At 44.3% G+C, this 16,484-nt stretch overlaps 1 protein-coding gene across 1 annotated transcript in view; it reads left to right on the top strand.

Moving 5' to 3' along the window:
- Positions 1–16,484, top strand: part of LOC119453202 (voltage-dependent T-type calcium channel subunit alpha-1G-like) — a 368,827-nt gene that overhangs the window by 342,656 nt on the left and 9,687 nt on the right. The window contains 10 exon segments of the mRNA XM_037715224.2: positions 333–459; positions 2,148–2,273; positions 3,320–3,409; positions 4,704–5,048; positions 7,084–7,193; positions 9,884–10,014; positions 11,107–11,256; positions 11,354–11,475; positions 12,588–12,836; positions 15,142–15,244. Coding sequence (XP_037571152.2) covers positions 333–459; positions 2,148–2,273; positions 3,320–3,409; positions 4,704–5,048; positions 7,084–7,193; positions 9,884–10,014; positions 11,107–11,256; positions 11,354–11,475; positions 12,588–12,836; positions 15,142–15,244 — 1,553 coding nt within the window.

Genomic DNA, 16,484 nt, shown 5'->3' with positions numbered 1-16,484 from the left:
CTTAAATAGCGCAGCGAACGCCTACATTGCTGCCCCGCCATTTTTTAAGTGGCAACAGAGTTCAGCTGACACACCCTGTATACTTTCACCAATTTATCTATATTTAGAAACAAAGCTACTCTTGCTTTGAGCCCACGTTCGGTGATGCGTCTGGTGAAAAGTATATATGTATAGCTTTTGATTTTGAAAATACAGACGTTTTAAATATGAGCTGTGTGTGCCACTCTTGTGTCGTGTGTCAAGTGCCTAAATCCTCTAGCCTTATGGGTACTTGGAAAAAACATCTGTAGCCGATACTTACCTGTGCCACTGCTGCTGCTTTTACTGAACAGGGTTATCAACCGTGCACCAGGACTCAAGCTGGTGGTCCAGACCCTCATGTCTTCCCTGAGGCCTATCGGGAACATTGTCCTAATCTGCTGCACTTTCTTCATCATCTTTGGAATCCTTGGAGTCCAGGTACGCAACAAACTGCTGAGCTGCCCAGGTGGGGGCTACGCGATTTTGCAGTCAAAATAAGTCGTTATCGGGTAAGTTGTAGTTATAGTGTAAATAAGATGGACGCAATAAGAGAACTACAAAAGTAAGTTTGCATCATGATAACTTTCCTAATTTCACACACGTTTGCTGATTTGACTCTCGTTGGCTCACTAATGCAATGAACTTAACTTAACCAAATGATTTCAGCGGAAATTTGCAAAGTGGAGTTATATTAGCGAAATTGAAAGTCAGATTTTAGCAGAAAGTAGCATGTAGCTACAGAGGAAACCTATACAGGTTCCTTGTAATGAAAACCTCATGGTTGAAAAAACATTTTGGTACATCGGATGAAAATTTTACTAGCAATACATATATAGGGTACTTTCTTGCTGCACCAAATTTTAAAGAATTGCCTGTGGCAGATAGCACAATTGTAACCTTCGGGCTAAATTACTCGACGAGACGGCCGTTACTACTGTGAGAAATCAAAAAGCTTAATTGAATAATTAACAAAATTACACTAATTAACTTTTTATTAATTACTTTGCAGCGACATATTTTAATTTACTAATTATTGCTAGTGAGCTCACAAGGCACAACGACTTGGAACGAATTCTGAGGATGGCACCGGTTTCAAGATATGTACCGTCAAACTTTCGACAAAATGCACCGTTGTTCCACTTACTTTTCTTGTGAAAACGCTCTTTTATGCATTTAAGCACAAAAGTAAATAGAAGCCAATGCATTTCGTCAGAGACATTGAAAATTAATATCTCAAAACTGGTGTAGTCCTGAGAATTCGTTGCAAGTGAATACGCCTTGTGAACTCATCGGCTATAATTCGTAGACTGACGTATGTGCCGTGAAGTAAATAATTTAGTATTTAATTAGTGTGATTAGGTTTTTATTCAATTAAGCATTTTTATTTTTGTAGCAGTAATAGGCCGCCTCATCGTGTAATTTAACTCGAAGGTTAGAATTGTGCTATCTGCCGCAGGCGATATTTAAAAATTTGGTGCAAGTAAAAAATAGCACCTGGTATATGCAGACATTTGTGTTGAACAGATAGTGCAAATTCATTTGATCCTCGGGATTTTTTAAGGTAATGTAATTGAATCGAGGAAAGTGGAATCCAGGGGAAATGGCAACGTCATGAAAGTAGCAATTTGGTTTTGATCATATCAGCATTTAATGTGGCACTGGGGACACCTGTAACAATATAGCAATTTGTTTTTGTTTTCTGTTTACAAAGCCGGAACCCCTTGTTAACTTTTTCGCTTGACTGTTAAGGTGTACCAACCTTAATGTGCAGACATAGCTTCTCACGCGCTACATTGTGTCATGTGACGCTGCACGTGGCTCGTATTTTGAAATGTTCTATTTCATTTGCCATTATCATTTGCTTATCGTGCGTCACGCCGATCAAGTGGCTGATCCCAGCCATAAGAGTGACAGACCGGCAAACGACGAATGTCTGAGCCAATGGTGTAAGATGACATAAATGGAAAATTAAATAAATTATTAGCAAGTACGGCTCCAGAGCTATTTCTTTTGAGCAGGCAGTGCATTCGTTTAGAACGGAAGCTGGCCTTCACGTGGACACCAGCCATCTGAAAATACATGCTCATTCGTTCTCCCCTGGCTGCGGGGTTTTTTCTTCATTGCAGCTGTTCAAGGGCTCTTTTTACTTCTGCGAAGGGCCGGATGTGAAAGGTGTGCGCACAAAACAAGACTGCCTGGAGAGGGGCATGGTGTGGACAAACAGAAAATACAACTTCGACCATCTGGGCCAGGTTCGTAGGGGTCAACATGACTTGACCCGTGCGTTTGTAGACGCCATGTAACATTCGTAAACTCATCCTTTGTCTCCGTCATCCTCATCAGTATCATTCATCGCTCCTTTCACTTTCAACTCCTGCATCCCCAAAGCACTTGTAGAGTAGTATACCATGTAAGCACAGGTCACACCTTCCTATCGCGAAAATATTTTTTCTTGTGCATCTGTGTTGCACATGGCAAAGTCTCGCAGTGCAAAAGTAACATACGTAAAAGAAAGACAGGCAGCAGTGCACGGTTGGCTCATGAGTAAGGTTTACTGAAGAAAACGCTGAATTGCTGATACAATGACGCACTTTGTTATCATTACAACCTCAAATTATCTTGCGCTTATAGCTGCCTTGCTTTTGCAAAACTTTTGCAGCAGGATCGAACTGTTTTGTTCTGGATCGCTTAAAAAAACATTTAACATCTTTGCTAGCATGCCTTGCTCGTTCCTGGTATTAGAAATTTGCGTATCTGTAACGTTTCATTCCGTTACGCACAAACGTTAGTCCGGGAAAGCATAGGCACTAAGTAGTATGTAATGAAGCAATTAGAAATACTGTGCTTCTTTTTGTATTCATCCGTATTTTTGTTTGCGTCTATCATGCAAATCAATAAAGAAAGTCACAGCGCAATGTGGCTTTGTTCAACGTGTAGCTTGTGAACGCAGGTCTCGCGCGAACTTGACTGTTGTCCTTTTCTTCCCCCTTCGAAGTTACCCTCACTGACAGATGACACAGAAGGAGACGTTAAACTTAGCGTCAACAAACAAGCAATATTTCAAGGGCGTGATCGGAGTTCTTTGTTCGAAACGCGTTCTGTTCAGTTGCTGCGACGTCACAAAGTGGCAGATGCAACATTTTTTTTTTAGAACGGGAGGGAGAGAGCAGCCAATCGGCAAGCGGGTTGAGTCGGCAAGCGAATTCAATGTGCCTCTGCAAAAAATGTGCTAATACACAGTGTCACAAATGTTTTTGAAGGGTCTCAGTGCTGATCTGTGCAATTTTTCCTGCCACAGGCACTCATGGCCCTGTTTGTCCTGTCTTCAAAAGACGGCTGGGTAAACATCATGTATTCAGGATTGGATGCCGTCGGAGAAGGCATACAGGTGTGTATACTTTTGTGCTGACAAAAGGCGCGATGTTTGCTACAAAAATTACTAGAGGGAACTCTGACGTTGCAATTGTTTAACGACCATGTGAATGATGGTTAGTACGCTGATATTTATTATCTCCGTGTTTGTGGCTTCAGACAATCTTGCGGTTTTATTGAAGCGAAGCTCTCATGGCCTCCCAAAATTTCGAATGGGCAAAACAGCAGCAGCTTCACGTGTCGCTTAGCAGCGCGCGCACGAGACCACGTTTGCACGAGCGAAGGCACGTGCACGAGCACCACCTTCCATTAGGCCATGGACGCAACGAATGAAATGGGGAAAAAAATAGTGCTCAATCTGACCCCTTGTCTTTTGCGTCATACTTCTCCTTAGCACACATCTGTCCTCACCATTCTTTCCTTCGACAAACATCGCCTCCGTCCTCCTAACATCGCTGCGTCGTCGATGTCTCACAGTGTGTATTCACGTGAACTGCTGTTTGCAGTCTCAGCTCACATTGTGAACACTTTAGCGCATAAACATTGCATCACATTAAAGTTGGGACGAGTGCAGTAAACAAGCAAAAAAAAAAAAAACGTTGCATCCCTCTAAAGTTCTGAGCGGTGGCGGTGCATAAACGCAAAAAAAATGCAGGATGTACATGTTGCATAGATGATAGTAAAGACAACCGTATACACGGCATTTTAGATTTATACCACTTAACTTTCAGGTGCGTGTTTCACGAAATCTTCGCTTCACAAAGCCTTCCAACATGTGGTTGCTGCCCTAAATTTTCGACCAATCCCCCTTTTTCAGACGCACGAGATAAAAGAACACTGCGCACGTGCGTAATCATTGCGAAGTGTTGCACTTATAACGCAATATTTTGTTGAAAGTGATCAATTTGCCAAGTCACGAAGGCATTTGAAGACAGGAGGACGGAGGTTAGGCAAAATCACGTACTGTCATTACCACGCTGGCTGAATCGCATGATTTGGAACCCATGTCCTGTTGCAGCCGTGGCAGACACTCAACCACGAGGCCACTGTTACAGATCCAATAGACCCTGGCGCCAAAGTTCCCTATAGTGTGACAAGCTCTATGGACTAGGGTTCTCGCTGGAGTTACAGTTATCTAATCAGAAGGTTTCTGAGTGGGAAAAAAACTAATATAGAGCGCCGACGAATACGAGGTCGCTCGCTCGCTCGAAAAGTTTGGAGTACAGCTTCCGTGCGCGGGCTTTGCATAACTCGCCTCAAAAAAAAAACGGTCGCACGGCGACAAAACCGTGGCGCATGATCTCTCGCAGCCCGTCGAGAACTACAACGAGTGGCGGCTGCTGTACTTCATCTCGTTCCTCCTCCTGGTGGCCTTCTTTGTGCTGAACATGTTTGTGGGCGTCGTGGTGGAGAACTTCCACCGCTGCCGCGAGGAACAAGAACGGGAGGAGCGGGCCCAGCGCGCCGCAAAGAGGGCTCGCAAGCTGGAGAAGAAGCGACGACGCATGCGCGAGACGCCCTACTACGCGGGCTACTCGCGCCCTCGCCTCTTCACCCACAATATTGTCACCAGCAAGTACTTTGACCTCGCCATCGCCGCCGTCATCGGACTCAACGTGGTCACCATGGCCATGGAGTTCTACCGCATGCCCCTGGTGAGCGCGCCTCTCTCCGCCCCTTATTTAAACTAACAGCGCTAGGACTAACAGCGCGAGAGTAAAACGTGCACACGAACAAGACACGGCGCTGACTTCCGAGTAGTTTGTTTGTTTGTTTGTTTGTTTGTTTGTTTGTTTGTTTGTTTGTTTGTTTGTTTGTTTGTTTGTTTGTTTGTTTGTTTGTTTGTTTGTTTGTTTGTTTGTTTTAAGCAGACGTGTTTATACGATTCGCGGACAACTACAAAAATACGGGTAACAAACGAAAAGACAAATAAAAATAAATATGAACGAAAAAGCGATATCAACGAAATAAGCACGAAAGGCACGAAAGAAACAGTGCCAACATTTTTTATATTGTTTATTTATTTACAATGCTGCTTCTCTCATTCGAGAGTATGGCAGTTGGGCAATACAGCTTATAGTCATATATATGCCAGTACGCAGGATTTAAGTATAAAACGTACTTAAAGAACATCTAGGCAGAACAGTTAACAAAAAAGTGAAAGTAAAAAGAAACAACGATGGTCCAAGCACCGTAATATAACATAGTTACGCGCTGAGTTTAGGAATACAAATGTATGTTTTCAATTAACCAACGTGATACTCAGAGATAAAATAATGACAAAAAAACGAATATAAAAACACACGCACCTATGAGTTATAAATGTACTAATAAGGAGTGAAACAGTAACACATAAGGCGTGAAAAAAATATTATACGCATGCTGCGTTATGGAGCTTAGAATATGCACAATAGAAGATGTACGCTGACGGATTTGTCACACGTATTTTTGTAGCTGTCCGTGACTCGTATAAACGCGTCGGTTTCAAAAAGAAATGAACCAGTTGGAAGTCAGCGTCGTGTTTCATCCGGTCTCTTCCCTGGTGTCCAAGTTTTATTGTCACGCTGTTAAGCTTAGTTATGTCCAGCCAAATAGCCTAGACCTGCACACTGCTCCACCACTTCCTTGTTCCAACCCTTCCTTATCTCATTCTGTGACCCACGTTCTGGGACAATGTAGAAAACGAGGACCGGACAGGTGTGCCACTTAAACTTAGCATTCATGGGCACTTTCACCACCACTATAACGTTGTCGCAGTGTAGTGATGTTTAAGAACAAGACAGTGTTAAAAGTGGGAGTCACAAATCTAACTCTTTATTGGGTGGTGGAACGTATAATAAGTCGTGTACACGTAGCCGGCACGCTTTACCCTTAGATCAAATTGCGATGACCGACGACATGCGCTCGCCGCCATCATTATGCTTTGACTGCCATTTATTTTTGTTTTCCTGGGCACAAGTTCACCCAGTAAAGAGTTAGCTTCGTGACTCCCAGTTCTGGCACTGCCTTGTTCTTCGCTGTCACCACAACGTGCAGTATTACAGCTGACGAGGTAACTCACTCTACTTCTTCATCCGTCAGCCTCCTCGCCTACTTCATTTGCCTTCAACCCCTGCTCTCTCCTTGTAGCTTGAAAATTTGTTGTATTGCGAAACACACACACTTTTAGTGCATGGAGATGGCAAGGTGTCTGCCAGCATGTACATAATGTCCTTACTGTGCAAAGCTTCATTCTCCTATTTGAATCTGAACCCAGTCTATGCCTGCGAATTCTCTAAACTCGCCACTCCATCTATATCTGCCAGCCTAGACTGTGTGTATCTTCCCTGGCACTTTGTTTCTACAAAAGGCCGCCCATTATCCACTCTACACAACATGGCCTGCCCGATTCCACTTATTTCTCTTAATATCAAACGGAAAATCATATACTCGCATTTAAATTCTAATCCTTGTTGCTGCTTGTCATCATTACAACCATCGTTTTCAACGTGCATGTGCGTTTGTACTGCAGTAAATTATGTTTAAAGTGTAGAAAAGCACACAATATAAGAAACTATCGTCAGTTATTCAAACAATGTCCATCTGGTCACGTAATTTTACTGCAAAAGATGCTGAGTGTGCACGTTCTAATGCTCATGAAGGGGTTGTAACTGATTGTTGATCTTTGTTACTCTTCCCATTTCGACGCAGGAACTGGAGTATGCCTTGAAGATCTTCAACTATTTTTTCACCGCCGTTTTCCTGCTTGAACTTTCTATGAAAGTGGTTGCACTTGGCATCCCCCGGTACCTCACTGACAAGTGAGTGCATCGTGTCTGCTCCACTGGTGGTCTCGAATCTGAGAAATGCGTAGCGTGACCACACACGAAACAATGAGAACTTTTCACCATGTACTTTCACGTTCCTGTGTTATCTGGTTGGTGGGACTACTCCAGAGACCATCTGTAAAAAAAAAAGGTATCCTTACTGCCTTCAGGATTGTCCCATTGCATTGCCTGCAGAAGCGGTTCATGAATGAGTGCTACGCATAGCTGAATAAGCATTCCCAACGGTGCGCATGTTTGCAACATGGTAACAAACATAGCGCCATTAGCCTTGCAAGAATGTGCAATCACCAAATGTTTCGTGTGTAAGACTACACATACACAGACACAACCAATCGAAGAAACAGACATCGAAGCCAAGACAAGCATAGGGGATAATTTTATGTTTAAGTTAAGTGTAGAATTTATAAAGTAAGGGGCAATAATAAGGTAATGCTCATCAAAGCATACAGGGAAACGGGAGGAAGGAGGTTGGCTTGCTGCACGCTCAATACTGTCAGCTGGCAGATGTCAGAAGGGGGGGGGGGGGGATGCGGGACCTCCAAGTCAACCCCCCCCCCCCCCTTTCTGGTTCCACCAGTGGTCAGAACCAAGCAGGTTAGCTGGTAATGTCTTAAAGCCGGAAGACTAAAGATTGAAGCTTGGTGTGGAAGGCGATATTAAGTGTGACTCGTGTCTGGAAAAAGTGAAGCTGTGTACGTCCTGGTATTGGAGCTGAGGACATAAGGTTTCATGTTGAAATGTGACCGATGTTGTGCTTTGGTATGGCCTCCTGCGTTGGTTATGTAATACCGCAATTTTCAGCAACACTCTTGGTAGAGCTTCAGTTTACTCTTCAAATTGTTACACCCTTTACAGTGCAATTGTTTTCCACAACACTCTCAAAAGTTACACCCTTTGCGGTGTATCTTGTCCCCTGACAATAATAGTCATTTGTCTTATTTTTTCTTTCTTGAAAAACTTGCGCTCGCTACTTTCCTGTCATGATTGCTGTGTCACACTGATAACACGCATGCCGTTCATGACCTGGAAGTACCGGACGCGCAGTAATATTGAAAGAAAAAGCACGCAAGATAGATGCCGATTATTGTTGTAAGCAAGATAAGCCCGAAGGATGCAAAATTTTCATAGATTTATCGTCAATCATTGTTATCAATAGTTTGAGTATTTCCTTCTTTCTCTAATGTTGTGCACCCGGTGCTTTTCAGTCGGGGCACTATGAACGCATGTATTACAGTGAAGCTGTTATAGGCTAGGTTCCAGGAGATCGCGTCCGGCAACGGAAGTAGATAGACGCATGTAGATCAACAACGTCAGACGCGTCGCGCCAACCTTGTGGTGTCGCATGAAAACGTCAGGATGGCGGCGTTCGCGCCACCTTGTGGCGTCGTATGGAAACGTCGGGATGGCGGCGTTTCTAAACTTCGGGATCGTAAAACAATTTCATACGCATCTCGCCACTTTGTGGCGTCGTATGCAAACGTCGAGATGACGGCATTTTTAAACTTTGGCATCGTAAAAAAAACTTTTGCACCACACCGCGCTTTTCGTAGGAACTTGTTTGCTTCTTCATTACGTGACGTAGCTCACCCTGGCAGCCACGTGAGCGCGTCAGTGCTAGTACGCGCGCTTAATTGGCATATCCGTCTTTAAACTCGCGCTGCCCACCAAGACCCCGAGGCGGAAAGAAATGCGAACGGTCCATGTGGCCCCGATCCCGCAAACTTGGAACGTTTCACCGGAGCAACGGTCAATCACCACATACACAGCTTTGCTGGTCATCCACCTTCACAGAGTGGAATGACACTGAATTTTTTTCCTACAGCTAGGAAAGTACCTAGCACAAAGTGTTTGACAAAGTGCAGAAAAGAACAATGAACATTACGTTTATCTACTGCGATAACATTTGCACCTTGAGTTTAGTATTATTGTTAAGACGGTAGCAATCCACTACAGTCCACCGGTCAATTTTCTTTCAGTAGCTGACCGAGATCATGGACAGTGCAGAATAAATTTCTGTTACTTCTCATGTCCAAATGCAGAGTTAGGTACTCGGATTCAGTTTTTACTCTACTAAAAGGTAACGCGTTAAAATTGATGCAGAGTTAGTAACAATGTGGTTGTTGTCAAGCATGTTGTCAAGCAAATGACCGAAAACGGAATTTCTCGTTCTTTTTAACATTCCTGTGTTTTTTATGTGGTCGGCATCTGTGCTCTTGCAGAACCAAGTCATGGTGTCAACACTAACTTTTTACAGCAATAGTTGTTTTGGGTTCACTTCCCTGGTTGTTTCGGCGCCCGCCATTGTCCGTCGCCATCCGTCGCTAGAGTCCCAACATCCTTTTCGAGAAAATTACAACATTCTAATTGTACCGCGAGGATTCGAACTTAGGACCAACAATTGACAGTCCCATGTACAGTCCCATTTGGCAAGATACTGTAACTGTATCGGTGGATTTCGCCTTTTTATTTAAGAAGTAACAGGTTGGCTGTTTGAACATAAAATCGCCTGTACTTTGTCTTATGGTTTTAAGCTGCCTCTACTGACCTAATTTTATCGACTTTCGTGCACTTTCTGAGAGTCGTCACAACTATACATAATGTTAACACATCCGCATGCTGCGTCCCATGTTCGCAATTTCACATATGCTGCTCTGGCGACCCAGGTGGAACCAACTGGACATTTTGATCGTCATCCTGTCCATCATGGGGATCGTCCTGGAGGAGATGAAGTCAGACCTGATTCCCATCAACCCGACCATCATACGTGTCATGCGTGTGCTTCGAATTGCCCGAGGCAAGTTGACTCGCTGCGGTTGCTCGAAATTTTCTAGTCATGCCAGTTAATCTTCATTACTACAGTCAAACTGCATCATCATCATAACATTATCGCACTTAATTTACAGTTAGTCTTGCGAGCCTGCACAAGCGCAAAGCATGTTATGCGGAACTGGGCAGTCATTACTTAGTTGTTGATCATACATAAGTTCATAATTGTATTTGTTACATATACGAGGTCACATTCATGACCACATTTCCTGCTAAATTTGAATATGATTCAAATTTAACAGGACAAGTGGTCACAATTTATAAAACCTGATTGCACTAACTTCCCAGTTTAGAAAACAGATTATAGCTCCTGCGGGTACTTCACTGTATGTGCATTCCAACATAGGACAAAAAGGCATAGAAGGTAACAGACAGCACTTATGTGTTGTCCCGTCTGCAGGTTTGTCCTCTGCGCAGTACTGCAAATTACGACATGCCAGCGAACTTAATTCTCTGCCATCGTGAACTCCCCTGCAACTAGCCATAAGTAGAAACCCTCGCTTAATGTCACAAATGTCTCCATATAGGAATCAAATCATCGGCTTTAGCAAACTTCATTGGGTTGGGTTTTTAACGGCACTCGCGACAAAATACAAAGAGAAAACGCAGCAGACGAGCAGCAACAAAGCATCAGCGGCTGTGTCGTCTGTTACGTTTTCTCTTTGTATCGTGATCGACAGCTGGCGAACAAAGGAAGCCTCGGGAGAGGACGTTCTAACAAGAGGACTTGTCCTCGTCGGGGCAAAAAGTTCTCTTTAAACAAAGGAATTGTTGCCTCCACCTTGACGCTTCTCATGTTTGCCCATAGTTGATCACTTCGTCTTCATCTCTCCGTGAACTCTTTGTGTCGTTGACTTTGAGGTGCCAAGTTTTCAGATGATCAGGACTACATACGACGTGCTATTACATCGAAGATAGAATTACATGATGCAGTAGAGCAGAACAGCAAAGCGTACTCTGGTAGGAGTGGACTAGACAAACAACAGCAGCAGAGGCTTATTTCTCTGAGCTCCGCAGATGGCCTTGACCAACCACTGCCGCGCGTCGGTTTCCGTTGCAGTGCTGAAACTACTGAAGATGGCCAAGGGAATCCGTGCTTTGCTGGATACCGTGATGCAAGCGCTTCCGCAGGTCGGAAACCTCGGCCTTCTCTTCTTCCTCCTATTCTTCATCTTCGCTGCACTCGGCGTCGAGCTCTTTGGCAGGCTCGGTCAGTATACGCGCTTCTTGCTCTCTCTATCCCAACGGCTCACTCACTGCCACCGTCCATTTGCCTGATCCTGTCCGTGCATGGCTTTGTTTTACAGAGTGCGACGAAAGTCACCCATGTCAGGGCCTTGGAGAGCATGCCCATTTCCACAACTTTGGAATGGCCTTCCTCACCTTGTTCAGAGTCGCTACAGGAGACAACTGGAATGGCATCATGAAGGTGTGTGTGGTCGCTGTTCGATGTTTAGAAATAGACATGACCGAATTTGGCATGCTCACCTAATATAGTACATTTAAGTTTTTTTATAATATCACGGGTTAATGTTGTTGCTCACAAATGTTCACGAAGGAACTGAAAGCACCGAGTATAAGACTCACTCAAATGGGGTGATTAGAGCACAGGCACGAGAACACACCAAGCTGCATCGGGCTGCAACTCAAGCTCCGAAATATAAAACGATGATACCATGCAACAGCGGTGATAAGAAAACAAAAGTAAAGCAAGCTTATCGGGCAACAACCGCAAGATGGATAAAAATGGGGATACTATTATCTTCATAACTTCTCTATGAAAGGGAAATTGTCATCCACCCGAATGTATCACTAAGCTACAAAGAAAACCCGCACGGGTTTCTCATAAGGGTTTCTTGTACTGTGGGGTATTCTGTAAGAGTCCACCTAGTGGGCTGTTCATTTCGGCTGTCGCTGATTGGCTGCAGCTGCGCAAGCGAGAAGGAGACTGGCTGGGATCACCTGTGCTGGGTCACCTCACTCGTGCAGCTGCAGCCAATCAGCAGTGACCGAAATGTACAGTCCACTAGGTGGACTCTTACAGAATACCCCCCCCCCCCTGCTCTCTCAGACAAAAAACCCACATCAGTGTCTCTTTTTGAGAAACAGAAACCTGTGCTCCGAGTAGTCCATTAATTTGGTCTCGCGTTGCGGTCTGCTCGCCTCCAGGTTAGCCCAGATGGTAGAGCGACCGCCTCGAAAAGGCATTGGTCCAGGGTTCTATCCCTGGACCAGCGATAAAGACGAGGACGAAAAGAACACACACGACAGGGCGGGGGCTCATAAGTTTCGTTCCATTGCACGGAGCTGATTATATTGACTATATAATGGTTTACCTGTGCACATAGTTAATCAGAATGTGTACATAATGGTTTGTCTGCGCTCAGAATCGATGATACTCAGTGCGCAATGTTTTTTTTTGTCTGTGCTCACTCATCCAAAGTGTCGTCTTTCAAAGCTTGCAATGTACATAATTCAACCGTTAGAGCTTTGTGCCAAGCACTGGCACAAACTATTACGCAATCTCTCCCCGCTGCGCAGGACACGTTGCGGGACGAGTGTGACTCAAGGAGCGACTGCGTGCGCAACTGCTGCGTCTCGGCAGTGATTGCACCGCTGTACTTTGTGGTGTTTGTGTTGATGGCACAGTTTGTGCTGGTGAACGTAGTGGTGGCGGTGCTCATGAAGCACCTGGAAGAGTCTCACAAGCAAGCCGACGACGAGCTGGACATGGAAGCTGAACTCCAGGAGGAGATCGAACAGGAGGAGAGGCAGCTCCTCGAGGCCAAGGCAAGTGACTCGCCGCTGCATTGCCTATGGCAGGTGTCAGTACTTGTTGCTGGGCTAGTTGGTTCATACCTGTTACGCTGTAATAGGACGCGAAACAAAGTGAAATAACACCAGAGAGAAATGTTCTTTCCTGTCCTGGTCTTATGCATGTTGTTTCACGTCCTATTACACCGCAACGACAGTATTTTCTATCCTTGTCTCCTTTCACATTGTTTCACTGCCTACTACGCCGCAATGACATTCTTTCCTCTCCGCTCCTTGTCTTACTTCATTTATGTTTCGCGTCCTATTACACCGCAGCGACACTCTTTCCTGTCTTGGTCGTACATCACTTTGTTTCGCGGCTATTACACCGGGACGACACTCTTTTCTGTCCTGGACTTACTTTGTTTCGATCGCGTCTTGCTACACCGCCATGACGCTCTTTCCTGTCCTGGTCTTGCTTCATATTTGTTTCCATACACCGCTGTGACACTCTTATCCTGGTCTTCCATCGATTTCTTTTCCGCCCTATTGCACCGCGATGACGCCCTTTCCTGTCCTGGTCTTCACATTTATGTTTTGCATCCTGCTACGCCGCAACGACACTCTTTCCTGTCCTGGTCGTACATCACTTTGTTTCGCGTCCTATTACACCGGGACGACACCCTCTTCTGTCCTGGACTTACTTTGTTTCGATCGCATCCTACTACGCCGCAATCACTCTTCCCTGTCGTGGTCTTACTTCATATTTGTTTCGTGTTCTAATACACCGCAGTGACTTTCTTTCCTGTCCTGGTCGTACACAGATTTCTTTCCCGTTCTATTACACCGCAATGACACTCTTTCCTGTCCTGGTCTTACTTGACTTTTGTTTCGCGTCCCATTGCACCGCAATGACACTCCTTATTTTTCTTTTTTTCATGTTTCATTACACATCAACAACACTCCTTCCCGTACTGGTGTCACTTAGCTTTGCCTCGCGTCCTATTACATCATAATAAGAATGAACCAACTAGCTCAGTATCACGTTACATATCTTCTACAGTGGGCCCTGCTTTATGTTCTGACGTTCCTTTCTGTCCTGGTCTTACTTTACTTTGTTTCGTGTCATGCTACACCGCAACAAGTGGCTATAGAAGTCTACTGCTCTGCGCGATGTCGCGGGTTCGATTCCCTACCTCAGCAGCCGCATTTCGAGGGGAGGAGCGGTGGGATACGGAAACGCTCATGCACTTGAATTTAGACACGCGTTAAAGAACTCCAGGTGGTCAAACTTAATCCGAAAGTACTCCACTACGGCGTCTCTCTCATAGCTCCAGCTTTGCTTTGGGACGGTAAACCTCACATATATGTTAATCGGCCAAGGCAAGTCACTCAGTCAGCATAGAAAGATTTAGTGCACGTGTCTGAAAAATGCAAAAATGTAATGAAGTGCTACATGAGCAATAGCACTCGGCATACGTGACTCTCGTGGCTAAACCGCTGGCTTTTTCATGCTCAAATTTCGCATGCAAGTGCCATTTTCCGGTGCATGCAGTTTAATGTCATGTTTGAGAGCATTACCTGCCTGTTTCATCTAAAGTAAATCAGAAGTATCTGTCATCTGCGGCAACACCATACTAGAAAATGCTTAATTCGCGGAAATTAAACAGTGAATAAAATGGTGAAACGGTAAACGAAAGTAGGTTTGACATTTTCTTGTATATCTGGCGTCACCAACAATACATACTGATGATTTGTTCTGGACAAAGCAACCAAGTAATGCACCCTAATAGGGTGTCACGCTGAACATACTGCTAAATAGCGCCTCTTGGCCATTTGAGTGCGGATAAGTGAACAGTTTAGCCAGAAGAGTTGTGTATACGGTGCTACTCCTATATACACAATATTCAGTATGTAGCTTGCTAATGTGCGCACTCAACCTTTGAGGCAATGTTTGCTGCTAAATTAGTAGCGTTTGAGCGACTATACAGATGTGAAGGTAATGTTTCTCAACTGTACAACCCTAATTTCAAAAACCATGGTTGCCAAATAGTGCGAAATTACGGCTTGTCCCGAATGCACATTCGACTCCTACCAGCAGCGACTTATATCTTCTTCCATTTTGTTTGCTTTAGCATTTTTAGAAATATAAAAGTAATCATGACTTTACTCTCCCCGACAACAACTGAACACTTTAATTAGAACAAAATATGTTCATTTCCCCTGTCCTTTTTTTACATCAGTGTCTGGTAGCTTTATAACATAGAATTTCTGATATTGTCTCGCCAACTTTGGGAATGTGACAGGAGTTGTGCTAACAAAATTCTCGGTCTATTTCCAGAACAAGCTGGCAATGGAAGCCAAATTCGAGTTCCACAGGCCCATCGTGAAGATGTCATCATTGCCAGCCAATTTCACATTCTATTTCCAGTGTGATGATGCTGGTGAGTCAGATTGCCAAGGAATGAGTATTACTTTTGTTACCAGCTTCACACTTTTCTTTTTAACCCCTTCCTTATTGCATGAATTTTAGGTTTTCTTGTGAAAAAAAATAGGCAAGCCTTCGTTTAGGCCAGGTGTGCCTAAACAAACCTCAACTTTTTAAAGGAAGGCGTAGTTGTAATTTTATGAGCAAAAGTTGTCGCATATCATATGCGATACACCATGCAGTTACAGGTATATTTCGTGACCATACGGAAAGGCATTTGAATTGCAGAAAAGTTGCAAAAAATATCTTATCCATTGGAAATGCTTGAAACTTCGCTGTAAAAATGGAGCTTATTACTCGCAGCTCCACCAAGTACAAGTTTCTTTAAAATTTGTTTATGTTATCCTTGATAGGCTCATTTCCATTCCCAATATCTAGGCCGAAACCTTTAGAGCGCTTCCTTTTCTGTGAATGCCTCTTTTGCATAGTCTTAGAAGACTAACGCAAGCCAGAAAAATGCATTTATGCCGGGAGTTCCTTGTTGTTGCCATTAGCATATTCACGACAGTAATGGTGTTAAGAAACAGTATGGCCTGTAAAAAAACCTATTTTACCAACTAATTTATCCTGTCGTGAGGAAATGAATATCTGCTCCACCCCCCCCCCCCCCCCAAAGCATACCGTAACTGCCCATGATACGCCAATTACAGTGGAACCGGCTTATAATACCAGGTTTAACAGTATATCGGATATAACAATAAGCAACCGCTGCACTGTGAACTTTTGTGTGTAAATGAACTTCAATGGTAAAATGAACCGCTTACTACAATTTTCCCACGCCGTGTTGTCCGTGCTAAAAGAAAAAAGTTACAGTGACGTTTCACTTCGTAAACGCGGGTGACGCACAAGCGTATGGGTGCTACAGCACTCACGAATCTATCGGCCGTCGGTGCGCCTATAGACGCCTAGACTCTGTCCGCATCGCAGATCGCTTTCAAGATAGGGCTCGCGCGGCCGCGCGCGGCCGCGCCATACGTAGCAGCCGCCGGCACTTATCACAAACATTACTAAAGCATCGGCTCCTTACATATTACATTAACTCATATACTGTGGAATGAAAGTCTTGTGTAATGTCGATGTCAGAAAAGCCAAATTCCTTGGCCACTTGCACGCGTGGCTCTGAATTACAGGGTTCATTGCGTTGGTTGCGCGTCAACCTGCACAGTATGCCATATTAGATTAGGCAGCATTTCCAT

This window comes from Dermacentor silvarum, chromosome 5 (genome assembly GCF_013339745.2).
Source record: "Dermacentor silvarum isolate Dsil-2018 chromosome 5, BIME_Dsil_1.4, whole genome shotgun sequence".
In the NCBI taxonomy this organism is placed as follows: domain Eukaryota; kingdom Metazoa; phylum Arthropoda; class Arachnida; order Ixodida; family Ixodidae; genus Dermacentor; species Dermacentor silvarum.
Note: the sequence above shows the minus strand (reverse complement) of the source record. Positions and strands in the feature narration are given on the sequence as shown.